The following is a 16987-nucleotide window of genomic DNA, read 5'->3' as shown; positions in this document are numbered from 1 at the left end:
TATGTTGGTGCTATATACATACATGTTAATAATAATAATAATAATAATATGTGTTCAACAAATTCATTACTTAAGACTCTCAAGTTAGGACCATGACTGTGATGAAGAATAGAGAAAATTTACATTCAGGAGGTTTGCTTGTAGCTATGCAAGGACCTAGCATAATGGTCACAAGTTGGCGACCCATTGGAATTGGGAATTTCAGGAGGGTCTTATACAAAATAATTTCCATATTTAATGATTTCCATTTTTAAATATGAAAATTTACCATATTAAAACCAAAACAATCATGGAACAGATACAAAGGAATAGTACTGAGCTTTAAGACTTAATCATGCACAATCTGCTGGCCTTTACGAAGTATTACTGCAGGCTAATAACCTCATATATCAGTTAGCACTGTGTTTTGTTCTTGTATGTCTGAAACTAACCAAAGAACTGATCTCTACAAGCCATTAGGATGAGCGCCCGAGATCTACTGTCTGAGAATTTCTTTGATTTCCTTTCACTGTGAAAGAAAACATTTTGTGAGGCTGTCATATTCCTAAGACAGGCATCATATTTAGATGCAGATCACGTTCATACGAAGAGAAAATGTATCAAAGGGCTGTGTGTTTATACTGGGCAAGAAAATGGTACAGGAGCCTGCCCTTTGTTAAGAAATTCTATCATTATATAACATTTTATGAGACAGTAGGCATGTTACCTTTCCTTTGACTCAGAGGGATTTATGAAAAAAGTTTTTTTGTCCCTGCAAACCTTGTAACTACTGTCGCTTTTTATACATGAGAGACTGTTTTGACCTTATCCATATCCATTACATCAACAATTCTGAAATTTTGTTAGCTGGAATAACTAAACAATTAAAGTCACTTTTCTGCAATGCAACAAATACTTCTCTGTGCAAGTTGGCTAATGTAGCTTGAGTCCCTTCATTCTGACTACCTCATACCATCATGTTGCAAATGTCACGATTAATGCACCAGTAAGGATTGTGCTATTTTTTTAGTAAAGGCATTTGGGGAGAGTGAGGAAGCAACAGTGCAGCAACTATTTATGACACAGAGATAATTACAGTTATCTGGCAAAGTGCTGCTGGATTGTATAATAGTAACAGTAACTACATGGTATAAAACCCTCATCCTTAGCAGCAAGAGGTTGACAAGACTTTCAGGCAACTGGAACAAGGAATCAGGCATGGGGCAAATTTACTAAAGAGAAAAACGCATTTTCCTGAAATGACAATTCACAGGGGCATCACCAATTTACTAAAAGGCGAATAACACAATTCACTTGCTAAAAAGCTCAGCGCTAGAGAAATTTTGCGCGTTTCGCCAGGCAAATTTTCCCTTAGGCAAATGATTGATAGTCTGCAAATTTATCAAAGTGTGAAAGTTTCAATCCTTTACCCTTTTCGCCAAAGTCTTTTTTGCCAGGTTTTGCCTGGGGAATTGATAAGATGAAGTTACATCCTCAGTATTATTACTGTATGTCAGTGACATCATATCCTAAATTCCAAAAAAGTCATAAAAAAAGACAAAACACTGGTGTTTTTTCATATACTAATATGGGATTAAGTTTACAAGTTGTAACTGTTAAATATATGTTATTTACATAACCATTTGAACCTCATGCCACATTTGTTTTAGGGTAGACTCATGTCTAGGACAATATAGGATCTCTTTTGTCTTTATTTTGCTTCCATACTTGATACTTGATCAGCATTCAAAATATATGAGTAGTAACAATGCAATAAACACAATACGAAACATAAATTACAAGGTACCATATCATTTAACCAATAGCACCCAGTGTAACAACCTAAAATGCCTAAATACCTACCTGTATATAAATGAATAAATCAATGAAAAAGAAAGGTTGTTTATAAATATACATTAATTGCAAAACCTTTATTTGTATGTTTATTTTTATTTATGTAACCCTGGGCTGCAATGAACTTTGTACCCACTGAGCATTAGCCAAAACAACAGACAAAACATGCTCATGGCAACACGCCCCATAAAACAATATTTGAACAATTGCAATGATCAAAGCAAGATTTTACTCTATCATGAAGCATTGTGCTTTGCATAGATCAACAACAAATGATCTATATAATGAACAGGGTTTTCCATATGCATTGCTCCTGCAAGTAATGAGTAAATCCATCTGATTTTCAATGTACAAAAACAGCTGAAATGGCATGTAATTTACAATTCAGATGCCAATTCAGCCTTTAGTAATCTGCTCCCAAGTGATTAATTACACATTTGAGATAATATCATCCTTCTTATTTGCATCTGTGATTTATTTTCTGAAATCTGGTTTCTGATCTATAGAAAGAAGTATTTGCTTGTATTGCATACTCCAATGCGCATTCACCAAACTGGGCGAAACCCAACACTTATAATTAGTATAATGGCACGTGGTTGCTTTTCTTTCATTATTTCCTACAGAAGTAGCTAATAGTGATGGGCGAATTTCGGCAGAACGACGAAAAATTCACGTAAATTTTGCACGTGCATACAAAAAGTCACTTGTGTCAATTTTGACACAGGCGTTAAAATTAAATTAAAAAATTTTGTGGGAGTTTTGCAAATCTATTCGCTGGTGGCGAAACACGGAAAATCACAGCGAATTCCTTCTAGGCGAAGTTATTCGCCCATCACTAGTAGCTAATGGTGGTTGACTCAGGTAGGAAAGCCCTGTGGCTTCTGAAAAACATACTGAAATACACAATGACTGTTGAAAGATGATGGTATGAATTTGCATAGCACCAGTGGATTCCTAGCCTGTCAACAAGAAGGTATAGATTCATTATATGGAAAACCATTATCTAGAAAGTCCATAGACTTCATTATAATGAAATCATTTTTTAAAAATATTATTTCCTTTTTCTCTGTATTAATAAAACAGTGCCTTGCACTTGTTTCCAACTACAATATAATTATAAAAACAATGTTATTGGGTTTATTTAATGTTTACTTGATTTTTAGAAGATTTAGGGGCAGATTTATCAAAATGTGAGTTTAGAGCTTAATAAATAAAAACTCATCCATGTTCGGGGCAGTCGGATTGTGGGGCAGTCGGATTGCGGGGCTGCATCAATGAACAGATGCGGCCGCGATCCGACTGGATTTTTAGTCCTGCCCGATAGACATTTCGTCCAGGTATCGATCGGGGAAGCTCATCAGAGGGCCCCACATACGGGCCAATAAGCTGGTGACTCAGTCTGTTGGCAGCTCTTATCTGCCCGTATATGGCCACCTTAACAAACAAAAGGCCAGTCCACTCGCTTCATTGGAAAGGACAGCTAGTTTATATTTTAAAGCAGAAATGTAGGAAAGGACAAAGTATTGGGGTGGTGTTGCCATCTCTCATCATAAGCGAGATAAAAGATGCTGAAACAATATTTTAAAAACATTTTAAATGTAATTTTAATATCTTTAACAGTGTGTGTACTGGCCTGGAGACTTTATACAATGCTACTGCTGGGAAGGGATTGCCACTGATGAACATTGCTATGACCAAGCAAAAATCCTGGGTGTGAGGTCAAATGTGGTTGGTTTTCTAAAGTGGCACCTAGTCACCAGCAGAGCATTGTTGTGTTGTCTTTAACTGTGTTAATACATATTTTTTTATGGTGTGTATATATGATTCTAATAATAAAGGTACATTTTCATAAATAAAAGTTTTCAAGTGTGCTCAGCATGCTTCTGCATCTTATGTGTCACTTATTTATCACTGGTACCATTTGTAAGGCAGATTTGACAAAAGCTTATATTTCGTGGAAATAATATCCTATAATATATTTCGTTTTCAGATATAACAGTGTGATTGATTCACGGGGTTAATAAAAAATGCCATGCCATTTGGTTATTACAGCAGCATTATTTTAATCAATTATAGATTGTGAAAACAATAATATAACACTCCTTCTTATACAATGCTCCTAATAATGGACTGTCTTACCAAAAAGCCCCATGCTCTCATTGGTCCTCTGTTTCAGGCATGTTTTTCCATTAAGTATAAAATGATTCAGGTATATACATGTAGGGATCTATGTTTATTCTATTTAAACCCTTTAAAGATTACATATTACAATATAACAGATCATATATTAATACATTTTAGTGGGATTTTAGATTAGAAAAAAAATCTATCTATCTATTAGTGATGGGCGAATTTGCGACGTTTCGCAGAAAAATTCGAGAATTTCCCGCGAAATTTGCAAAACGGCAAAAAATTCACGAAACTGTGCTGGCACCCGTTTTTGACGCCGACGCACGTTTTTAACGCTGGTGTCCGTTTTTTTGGACGCCGGCGACAATTTTTTTTAGACGCCGGCGAACTTTTGAATTTTCACGCCTGTTTCGCGCAAATTTGCTGCGAATTCGCGCCTGGCGAATAAATTCGCCCATCACTACTATCTATCTATCTATCTATCATCTAGCTATCCATCTATCTTATCTATCTATGAAACATCTAAACAGTTACATAACTATTGCATCCTTGTTGTGTTTCAATTGTAACTTCTTACCCTGATAAATGACCCTCCGATAAATGGCCTGTTTGATATATTAGGTGTTTGTGTTCATCGCACTGTATAGTCAGGTTACATTAAGCATTTTGCTGTGTGTCATTCCATATTTTATTACAAAATGCAGCATGGAGAGCCTAAGAGCTTTGCATACAAATGCATGTCATATACATTTAATTATACATTCAGTATCTTGTTACAGGTTTTGTGCTGGGTGAGCATAATCCAGTGCTGGGTGAGATCACTGAAAAACCTTTTGCAGAGAACACAACCTTTAACTATTTTCTTTCTGGAGGCATCTGAATCAAATTAAAAGGGTTGCTCACCTACTAGCACTTTTTTTTCAGACAGCTCACCAAAAATAAGGACTTTTTTCAAATACCTGCTATTTTCATTTTGTTACAGTTTTTCTAATATTTATGTTTCATTTTTCAACTTCTTATATCTTTCTGAGAGGGGGGATCAACTGTAAACTGTTCTAAATTGATACATTTAGTTGATACATTTCTAATCTTTGGCCCTGCTGAGCAGAATCCCTGGGTTTCATTAAAGGCAGCTGTTAGAACTGATACAGTTCAATAGTCGCTAATATTTCATATTTCATTTTAGATGCGGCTGAGAAATGTATCAACTAATGTAGCAAATTGTAACAGTTCGGAATCTGCACTTGGATTCCTGAGCTGTGAGACTGGAACATTACATTTTAAATTTCACTTTTGGAAAAAAGTCTTTATTTCTGGTGAACAATCAGAAATCAACTCAACTGAAAAAAGGTTTGGAAGGCCAACAATCCCTTTAAAGATCACATGTAACAATATTACATATAATATGTTAATACATTTTATCAGGGTTTTAGATTAGAAAAAAAAAGTGCATAAATCAGCAATCCCCAACCAGTGGTTCGGGAGCAACATGTTGCTGACCAACTCTTTGGAGGTTGCTCCTGGTGGACTCAAATTAGGTTCCTATTTTTGAAATTCCTGCTTTAGAGGCAGGTTTTTGTTGCATAAAAACAGTTGTGCAGCCAAGCAGAGCCCCCTCTAGGCTGCCAGTCCACATAGGGGTCACCAATAGTCAACCACAGCCCTTATATTGCATCCCATGGACTTTTTGCATGCTTGTGTTGCTCCCTGACCTTTTTTACATTTTGAAATGGCATAGATTGTGGAAAATATTTTAGCATAGATCTACCTATTACTGCCACGGGGTACTGTTGAAAACAATCATATCCAGAAATCAGTTGGGTTCATTGGTTGTGCAAGAAAATGCCATATAATTAAAGGTACTTGTGTCTAAAGCCAATCCTTGTACTTCTACAAAGTTGCACTGAGCACCTGTTTATTCATTCTGAAAATCCAATGCAAGTGTGCCTATTGTTACAGGGGAACCCTGAAGCTACTGCCGCCCTCAAATGGTGTCAATTGCTGCAGTGAACTTGCAACTAAAGAATTGGGTACAGATGATGCCGATTGTGTATGCATAGAAGTTGCATTAAGGCACTTGTATGTGTTTTATCTTGCAGATTTTCCAGTGGATTTTCTGTGTACCAGCCCAAGGTCTGTACATCCCCAGAGACACCAATTACAGGCACTAATTGGACAGCAATACATCAAAGTCACTCCTGAGACTGGATCCTCTGAGCTTCAGAAATCTTTCCCACTCACCTTTTGTTTTTTGCTCTCAACATGATAAATATTTTGATAAGTAGATTCTTGTAAATGAGAGTCATTATCCAAGAGATGTACTTAGAGAGAAGACATGGGGTGGCTGGCAGTAACTCTACTCTGATCCCCCTCCCCAGTAACAAATAATTATTTAGACAGATAAATTTGCTAATCGCTAATTCCCTCATTTGCAGGCTGAATTTTTTTAAAGATGTGGAAAATAACCGATCCAATATAAGCCCCAGGCTGTGAACAAAACTGAAAAACTACATTTTTTTTTACACGAATAGAAAAACAGGTGCAAAAATGGGGTTTATGGGAAACTTTTCAAATTAACCTTTTCTAAGCCAGCAGCCAAATCAGTGCATTGACTTCGACATGTAAACGGATTAAAATGTATTGGTTCGATATATTTCTATTTTGTGTTTGATATTGTGACATTTTGGTCACAAACTGCTCAGAAAAAAAGGTTCTTACTCTCTGGAAGGGAATATGACATTTACTGAGCTATTTACCAAATTGCCTTTTTATTATATTACACTGTGGCATTAATATACATGTTTTTATGTTCATATTGTCTGCAGCCGTATGTCACTAAAAATCCCTGCTAATTTCATTGCTATCAGAAGCAGTCTATTCAATCTGATTTTGCGTCTTTGTTAGTAAATATGTGGTGGATAGGTAGACAGACAGATGCGCTCTGGCCTGATGATGGGTTAACCCCTGCTAGAGTCTTGGGTGCTGTGGGGACCGCAGTCAAAATATTGGGGGGGGGGGGGTAGCAGCAGGACCCTGGACCAGACACAGCTCTTGCCTCATTTCTCCTAGAAAAGCACAGGGAGCCCAAAGGATTATTTGACACGTTTTAAGCAAGATGAACATTGACTCTTTTGATCATTTACTGCCAAAGGAGACATTTGTTTTCCATCCCAGAGCAGTTCTTGTGTAAGTAATTGTCCCTGTTAACACAATACCCTTCCCCGCTCTCTGCTGCTCTATAAATAATACGGATTGAGATGTAAGGATATGACTTTCACAAGATTGGACAATTGATTAAATCTGTGACCTGCAATTGCGAATAATTTGGGCAGGCGATTTAAACAGATGAAGGCCTAAATTGCCTTGCTTGTATGTGAATTAATTCCTCATTCATCATCATTATAAAGTGATTGGTCTATTCACACCCCCCTTTTCTGCAAGAGCTGGGCGACTTCACCGACACTTTAGCAGAATTCTCAATGTGGCAGATTTGTTCCCTCCCCACTAGTAACCCAGCAGCTGGGAGAAATAAAACGCATTTATCCTTTACAGCCTGGCCCAGAGATGCAATCTAATGTGTGTGTATCCACTGCAGAGTTCCATTATAAGCAACATGATTACACAAACAATGGCACACATCACATGGATAACTATATATATATATATATATATATATATATATATATATATATATATATATATATATATATATATATATATATATATATATATATATATATACAGTAGTGTGTCTTGAATTTCTTTTGGTATAAATGTAAGCTTGTAAGTTCCTATATGAGTCTATACATGAATTACTATATTATATACTTATTTATATGAATGAATGGTGTTTTATTTTTTTAAAATTCTACTTTCTATTAGGTTTTTAGAGTCGGTATTTGGGTATTTACATTATTACACCTATTGTATTACACAGGGTAGTTGGAGTGCTAGGGGGCAGGTGGTACAACAGCAAGGAGCCCCATAATTTCTGAGGGCTTATAAAACAATATTTAATATGGTTTCAGTATGTCTAAGAGGACCAGAAATATATTTGTACTGGGTCCCAAAGCAAAAAGCTTTTTCTGGGGAGGCCACTGATATTACACATATATAGTAGTTTGCTTTGTGGCCTTAAATTAACCCCCTCATCACACACTATGGGCAATATTTAGAAGCTGTTTGCTGTCACCATAATGTAACTGGTTAGACTGTATGCTCTGGAGTACTGCGTGTCTGAGATTAGTATATACGTATATAAATGTGAATAGGTGGGTTTATATTTATATACTATCATAATCAACTATGTTTGTGTATAAGTTAGTATCTATATAATATTAGTGTATAAACCAATTTTTGTGTAAGTAGTATTTATATACTATTAGTACTTACACTTAGTTTGAGTATGAGTGGATTTCTATGAATATACGATTACATACACATACTATTGTGTATGAATCGATATAAATATTATTAATATATGCAACTATATTTGTGTATTTTTATTTGTGTATTTATATATTTTAAGTATATATACAACTATGAGCAGTTATCTATATACTATTAGTCGATACACCAATATTTGTGGATCAGGGGTTATCTTTTTAAGTACTAAAATGAAGACTGCGGTTTTCACTTCTGTGTTTTCTGTTGTTCTTGTGTCTCTCAGGGGTCTATGAGATCCTTTTCTTAGTAGAAATAGATATATCAGGCATTATCAAACACAGATAATGATCGATCAAACGAATCGATGTTGTGTTTCTAATGTTATATTTGTATACTCAATTGATTTTATTTCCCAGATATTCTGGTACACTGTTTATAAACTAGTAATATTAATATCTGTTCTCAGGCAAAGTAATAGTAGATTTCGTGGGCAGTATTTGTTATATGAACGAACATTATTTTCTCCCTGGCATTTTTCATTGTAATTTATCTTCTTAAAATAAATTTGTAATTGTTTTGGCATAAGGCAAGCGGTTGCGAATGGGTTGGGTTTGTGATCACAAGTTAGCAGATAAGAGTCGGATGCCCCTTTGGCAAATACGAAATTGGCAAGATTACTGATATTGATGATCATAGTATTGTACTGGGACAGTGGTGTAAATAGATGTTAGTGGGCCCCACAGTGAATTAATTTTAGGGCCCCCCGCATATCCAGAGGTTGCCTTTTTTTTAAACTAATATATGTTGAAATTGCTCATTAATTTGGGCATCATGGGACCCCTTATACCTCCTGGGGGCCGCTGCAGTTGCAGTGCCTGTTTACCCTGTACTGGGCTGAACTAGAGATCATATGGTAAGATTGCACATCAAATAATACAGGGACAGAGTGTCTCTTTAATATTGTAAGGTGCTGTTTGGGGTAGTAGATACTATTGGATTTGGACATTAATTGGTTATCAGCCCATTTCTTGTTCTGTGGTGGAGGCTCACATCAACACTTGTGGAGTTAAAAGCTAATTAGCATCTTTGTCCCCAGATTGTATAGCAAGGAACATGTTTTTGAAACAAAGGTCCGGGCTCTGTTCCCGAAACTATTGTAGCTTGCAGGCTTGGGGGACAGGCTGACATATGGTAGCGGCTATTTCCAGTCAATGCTCAACTCAAGGAATAGAATGTAACAAATGGAGCACAGGGATAATTGAAAACAAAGGGGAAGAGGCAAGGATGCTGGTATGTTCGTATGATAGATGGGGCAGCAGGGTTAAGATCTGCAGTTGCCAGTGATGTATCTTGGCTGAGGGCTTTTTTTTTTTTTATAGAGAATGGATACCAGGGGTTCCTCTTGCTAACTTTAAGCAATTGAAGCTGAATTGCTCAAGTAACTTTAGTAACTGTACACCATGCAAATTCGATTAACCGATCCCTGTAGCTGAATGATAAATTATTAACCAGCAAGTCACGCCCAGCCTCCCAATTTATTCGCCTGTTAGGGCAAGCTTTATTCTAAACATGTACTTTGCAATCAGTTTGGTCACACTTACAAGAACACGCTTTAATAAGGCAATCAATCACCAGCTAACAGCCGGGGCAGGCAGGGAGGGAGCTGATGTTGTCTGGGGGGGGGGGGATTATTATGCTTTACCCTCCCCATTTCGGTGTTCGTAGCCAAATTGGCACAATGTTCATTCAATATTATTATTTCTATCAAAAAAAACAGCTGGTCACTATCCTGCTACAACATTAGGCTCGACCTGTCTGCTGGGGATATAAAACCCCATCCAATTTCTCAGCTTCCCCTTAACGTTCCTGGCCGACAAGAGGTTAACTCAGTGCCCTCCTCACCCCTAGAAGTGTAAAGGAAACGATCCCTTCTTTAAGCAGAAATAGTGTAAGCTCTTCAGTTTCCATTTGCAAATAGTGGCTCAATTACCCAGAAAATACAGTCAATTAAAGGCTGCTGATTGGACAGGAGGTATTATCATTAATCTTGTACATTCCAATATTGCTTTAGACATCTCATTTTAGTCTCTTGTTAAAGGCAAATGCTGGAAGTCTTACAGGCGGCTGCAGCCAACCCATTTACTTGTCATAAGCCATTTAGCAGCATCGTAGTAACAGCAATGCAGGCTTACATTTTTGGGAAGGGGGATATAGAGTAATTGATCGTTTTCTGAACAATTTCCATTGTTGCCTTCCCCCTGGACAAGCAAAATAACCCCTGACGTACATTTTAGTTATAAGAACACATTTCCAACGATACTGAATAATATCTCATAGAGAGAGAGAGAGAGAGAGAGAGAGAGAGAGAGAGAGAGAGAGAGAGAGAGAGAGAGAGAGAGCTATAAACAAACAATCCTGTGTGTACGTGTGTGTTCTCAAAATCTATCTATCTATAACTCTATTATCTATCTATCTATCTATCTATCTATCATCACTCTATTATTATCTATCTATCTATCTATAATTCTATTATCTATCTATCTATCTATCTATCTATCTATATCTATCTATCTATCATCACTCTATTATCTATCTATCTATCTATCTATTCATCTATCTATAACTCTATTATCTATCTATCTATCTATCTATCTATCTATCTATCTATCTATCTATCTATCCATCTATCTATCTCTCTATAATCTATCTATCATCTATCTATTATCTATCTATCTATCTATCTATCTATCTATCTATCTATCTACTAGCTACCTTTCTATCTATATTATATCCAGTATCCGCACCATAAATATTATGAAGTCAATATGTCATTGAATCAACATTGTCTATTCTGTCATTAATCCCATTTGAATATTAGTTAAGAATTAACAATTAACATCGAGTCCCATTAGTAGCTGTTTATAATACGCTCTTGTATTATTTTTTATTGCGAATCGTTAATAGGTTTTCAACAGTTTGTTTTGTTTAACTGTTCTCATTTCACAAACAATGTAAAGATATAACAAACCCACTCTTCTGATATTCTTAAAATATATTAAAAAAAGGGGCTGTGCTCAGACAGAGATTCAGGTAGACACGTTCAACACAACCCGCCTGTGCAATAAAAGCAAAGTATAAATAATGTAACACATGTAAACAAACTCCCTGAAACGTCAAGTACAATTTGGAAATAATAATAACAATTAAAAGCAAAATAAAACGAAATAATCAGGTTTAAAGTGAATGGAGAGAGCCTGATATAGATGACAGGCCTGTAAAGGGAAGAGATGCTGCGTTTGTTCTGCAGAGATCTGGCTTTGGCTAATCCGTTCCCTATGCGGCTTGTTAACGGTTTGGCACAGATTCTGCACTGGGGAAAAAATTATACATTCAAAATTCATAGGCAAAAAGAAAGAAAAACCATATACATCACCCCATAATGTCACCAGTGTGCGCAAATATCAGCAGCTCATGGGATTCAGAAGCACAATTTGATTACTCAAAAAACAGTGTTTGGTAGAAGATAATAAGTAATCACGAATAAATGCTTAGGAAGGGAAACAAATTGTGCCAACACAAAACCATAAGAAGTTGTGTCTGCACGGGGTTTTTTTTTGTGTGAGGCTCAAAAAGAAATAAAAATGAAGAGAAGCGAGACATTAGAAATGTGTAATCCCGTCTGGGCAGAATGTATAATACTGATTGTTGGACATAAAATATTTTTATTCCCTGCGTCCCCCTAAAAAAATGAATGGTACAGCTGCCCCCCTTTGTTCTGTGGCGACATTACATTCAAGTATTCCAGATTGGTCATATCTTCCCTCTGGCACCTACTCTCACTGAAAGAAACTGCGACAATTTCATCATAGAAGTTCGTTTTTGTTGACTTTTACAATATGTTTTTTTTCATGGTTGTGAGTTCGGTTTGTAGTTGTAAGAAAGGAAAGGTAAGGGCTGACCTGATCAGTTCATTACTGTCACCTTGGGGAATGTGCATAATCTATTAAAACAGTATTATGGCGAGTAGGGACTCGGGAGAAGGGTAACAATAAAGCCAACATGGTGTTCATCTGGTTAAAGGCACCTCTTCTCTCTGGTCCAACGAGACAGACGAGGACTTGCTGAGGATGGAGGGAGTGAAGGTGAGGAAGGAGTCTGATCTGGAGGTGGAGGAGCAGGTAAAGTCAGATGCTGCAGCTCTTTGGCCTAGGCCGTTGGTTGAGGTACTAAGACATGCGAGGCAACTGCAGGGGCTGCCGCCAGACCCCAGTCCGTGTGCAGGTGAGGCGTAAATGGAAGGGTGGCGGAACGCACAGAGCAAGTCAGGCCTGGGGTAAGGATGGGACAGAACTCTGAAAGTATCCAATGGCCTCAAAGGGGCGCTGAAGGGGGTGGCGGCTGCAGTTGAACCAGCGCTGATGCCCATGTGAGAGTAATAAGGAAGAGGTAGGTGAGAAGGGAAAGGATAAGGTAGGTTGCCAGTGGCTGCTGCGTGGCTCATCATATAGGTATAGAAAGCTGGGTCTGCGGGGTGCGGCCAGGTCATTGCCAGTCGCTGTCGCTTGTCCTTCATCCTGCGATTTTGGAACCACACCTAGTAACAAGGGGAAAAAAAAGAAAGTGAATTAAACCCAATGTATATTCATTGATCCCAAGCCTGGGAAATAGGACAGCGACACTAATGGGCGCATGACAGTGATGTTATCCTAGACAGGCAGCAGGCAAATACCAGGACTATGTATGAAGTGCACTGCCTGGGGGAATAGGGCATCTCCTCGTGACCTTGTGTACAATATCCACACGATATACACAGCAGGTGGGCCCCCCTGACTGCCAGATGTCACAGCCTACACCACAATGCTGCTTAATGAACTACAGATCAAAATAGAAACAAGTGCGGGGCAACGTTTGGGTCCCCAGTGGAAAACGACCTCTAGTATAGGGAAAGGCCCCAGTGTGCGACCCTTTAGTTAAAGTTTAGTTAAATTGTGCTATAATGTAAAGAGCAATATTCTGAGACAATTTGCAATTGGTTTTCATGTCCTATTATTTGCGGTTTTTGAGTTATTTCGTTTTAAATTCAGCAGCTCTCCAAGACAAGTCTGCAATGTCAGTAAACTGATTGCTAGGGTCCAAATGACCCTAGCAACCGTGCATTGATTTAAATGAGAATATGGAATATTAATAGGAGAGGGTCTGGATTGAAAGATGAGTAATACAAATGAGTAATAATAATGAAGCCTTACAGAGCATTTATTTTTAGATAGGGGCTGTGACCTCCATTTGAAAACTAGAAAGAGTTAGAAGAAGAAAGCAAATAATTCAAAAATTATACAAAGTAAATAAGGAAGACCAATTGAAAAGTTGCTTACAATTGGCCATTCTATGACATACTAAAAGTTAAATTAAAGGTGAACCACCCCTCCCTGAAGCTGATTGTGTAAATAATAGAGAGCACAGAGCAGGGCAGGCAGAGTACACATTTTGCAACAGAGACTGGTTTGAAATAAAAGAGCAAATCGGTTTCATGCTTTCAGCGTTCAAGTGGATGATCATAAGGATGTGAACCTTGTATTTCAACACTGTTACCTTGTGATCTGAATATTTAAATTTTTGTGGCCAAAGACCACATATATAAATAAACCTAGGAGTTGATAGCTGTACCTACCTTTATAGTGGTCTCTGGCAGGTTAAGGGCCGCAGCCAATTCACATCTCCTGGGCCTGGACACGTAGTTCTCCCGGTAGAATTCCTTCTCCAGTCGGGCGATCTGCTCCCGGGTGAAGGCTGTCCGGTATCTGCGCATCTGGTCCCCGGCACAGGCAGAGAAGGAGCCGTGGGATCCGCCACCTCCTTTGGATGAATCGCTGCCATTGACAGGGCTGCCTCCCATGGGCTCTGAGCACTGACCTGCACACACACAAGTCAAAATTCACATTATTCTGGGCCTGACTCCTCGAGCTAACAAGGGCTGCATTAGAAGAAATGACAAATGGTTACACTGCTTGGGTAAAGACTGTATGAAAGTAAATGAAGACTATTCTCTTACAAGATGATGCCCATTGTACACTGAGGTCGGGCATAACTATAGCCTGTATGGACTTGGGTGGGTTCAGCACTATTGCCCAGTACATTCAGGATTAGGGGGCAGATATATCCCCATGAGTAGTAAATATCAAGCACTGACTGGCAGCTGAGTAGTTTCCAAACGGGGCAGACAGTTGCCAGTTGGACATTAAATAAAGTATCAAGATATAACCTAAAGCCTGGCTCTACTAAAGGGCATAGTTACCTGCTACCTACAACTATCAATAGAAATGCAGAATGTAGATGGGACGACTGTCAGTTTATTCCTCTGCCCATGCCAAGTGCCAGTGCCGTCTTTCCCGAAAATCGAGATATGACATAAAGAGTCTGTATTTGACATCCCAAGTGCAATTTCCGACCTGGCGCCAGGCAACAGTCTTATAGGTGTGAGGCGCACTCTCCATGTCAGGCAGGGGGCCCTGTCCCTTCCCTATTGTGTCTCTGCTCCCCTAGAGCTGCCAGGCTGGGGCAAACTCCACCTTTGATCTTGGGCCACTGGAGAAAGGTGTCAAATGCTGAGACAGCAGGAAGGTAGAGCTTGTAGCTGCTGCGGGGGGTAAGTGCTAATTCCCAGTGCTATGCTAATGTATTGCCCGGCGCTGTCTGGCTCTGTGTGTGCGACTATCCCAGGACAGGACCATTTGTATCGCTGCACTCACTTCTTGTGTGTCATTATATAGTTATTATACACAAAGCATCAATAAAATGTACAGGCACCACTTCAGAACATGTATTGCTATCCTCCTGAATGGAATCAGCCAGACTCTATTATATGTACCTCCTGAATAATATCTGACTCATAAAACATTCTTCATATTAAAATATATATTAAAAAAAAATGCACACACACACTAATACATGAATGATATGTGAACAAACACACCAACACATCTGTATACAAACAAACACAAATAGACTGATGTCATACAAAGCCAACATGAGAATATGAAAAGAATCGGCGCTACATATTGAATTGTTCTGCTCCCTGAGATCTATAATTAGTAGTCGGTGATTCGGTATATTTGTTATAATCTGTCTAGGAAATATTAGTATAATAGCCTGGCATTGTATTCCCTGCTGGATACAGGAAGATGCAGGCACTGTAAATGGCGCTAAATAGCGCTAAAAGAAGCTTTGCTGCACAAAATTGCACTTATAGATAACGGTCCTCACAATAGATAATAAATGGCAGCGGTAAAAGAGGGTTCCCCAGTCTGGCCCCGGTATAGAGCCCTTCCCATTACCTGCACTGTGCTGTTGATAGTCCGAGGCTGCCGAGTTACAGTCCGGGGTGCAGCTCACTTCGATTTCCTCGTAAAAATCGGATTCGGTGTCCGAGCTGCTGTGCTGCCCCTTGGTGGACAGGGAGTCCGAGTGCGCCGGTGGGTGCGGAGAAGAGATCCGGAGTTGAGGGGACCTGCTCCTTTGCTGACCCGTCGCTTGTCCAACTTCCACTTCGCTCTCCTCCGCTCTATCTGTAGGCGCTATGGGGCCAGCCCTGGGGCTCTTAGGAACGAGCTTGTCCTGCGACTCGGCCATGGGGCTTCCCACTGCGTCCGACAAATGAGCCATTCTCTTGCCAACAAGAGTGCCAAGCTGCCCTCCCTCCAAATACATGAGCATCTCCTTCCTGCCTTCCATGGAGAGTGAGTGCAGATGAGCAGAGAGACGGTGACCCTGCTGTGCCTCCACTGCTCTGTGCGCTACTGGCTCTGGGAGGGAACACCATTGCCCTCTTCTTTCTAAACTGTCATCCCTAATGGTGCAATCGTCATTACTCTCTCGCTGACGCCACTCATTGATCGCCGCTGGATAAATAGCAACGTCCGCCACCTTCAAGATGAAAGGAGAAGCCGGAGCTAATGGTTTATGGTACTGATGCGCCACATGAACACAGATGATGAGGAAAGTGCGAGCAGAGATATTCATCTGCAAACAAACAGGGACATCTCCACTTATGCTCCAATGGGGACTCGGGGCGCTTAATGGCTCCCACCAGATTTTTGCTTTAAGCTTTTAGGGGCTTCCTATTCAATACCGAACCTTGTTCTATAATGCATCTGCTTTTTTAAATGAAGTGTGAGCATTTGCTTTCTTGACCCTTGCATTATTTAGTAATGGCACTATGCAGCCATCAGCATTGGCACCTGTAAACTTTCAGCCTGAAGGACCTGCATTTATTTTTTTTTATAAATCATTGGAATTTATGACTATTGGTTTTTATATAAGCTTTTATTATTATTATTAATATTTTGTTTTTCTCTCCAGATATTTGTGCCTGGTAATGGAGACCATCTCACCTGCCCATAGACCAACAGATGCCTGAATTAAAGGTACTGCTCTGCATTTCTAAATGGATTATGCTTTTCTGTTTTTTGCATAGATGGCACACTTACTATCTAAAAGGGATTGGATAACACAAGATTTTAGCCAACTTCCCCTTTAAATTTTACTAGGCACTTATTTTCCATTATAACGCATTTGCATGTTTTTTTTTATTGGATATTAATTCTTTACTACTATGTTGTATATATTTTTGTAGCTGAAGGAA

The 16987-nt window shown here is 38.8% G+C and overlaps 1 protein-coding gene across 1 annotated transcript; it reads right to left on the bottom strand.

Moving 5' to 3' along the window:
- Positions 1–11260: 11260 nt before the first annotated feature.
- Positions 11261–16137, bottom strand: evx1.L (even-skipped homeobox 1 L homeolog). The gene is given in 3 exon segments (NM_001090851.1): positions 11261–12943; positions 14018–14259; positions 15681–16137. Coding segments are annotated over 3 exon segments (1167 nt in total). The 5' UTR covers positions 16078–16137; the 3' UTR covers positions 11261–12415.
- Positions 16138–16987: the final 850 nt, after the last annotated feature.

This window comes from Xenopus laevis, chromosome 6L, assembly GCF_017654675.1.
Source record: "Xenopus laevis strain J_2021 chromosome 6L, Xenopus_laevis_v10.1, whole genome shotgun sequence".
NCBI classification, from domain to species: domain Eukaryota; kingdom Metazoa; phylum Chordata; class Amphibia; order Anura; family Pipidae; genus Xenopus; species Xenopus laevis.
The sequence above is the reverse complement of the archived record's forward strand: the minus strand, read 5'-3'. Positions and strand labels throughout refer to the sequence as shown.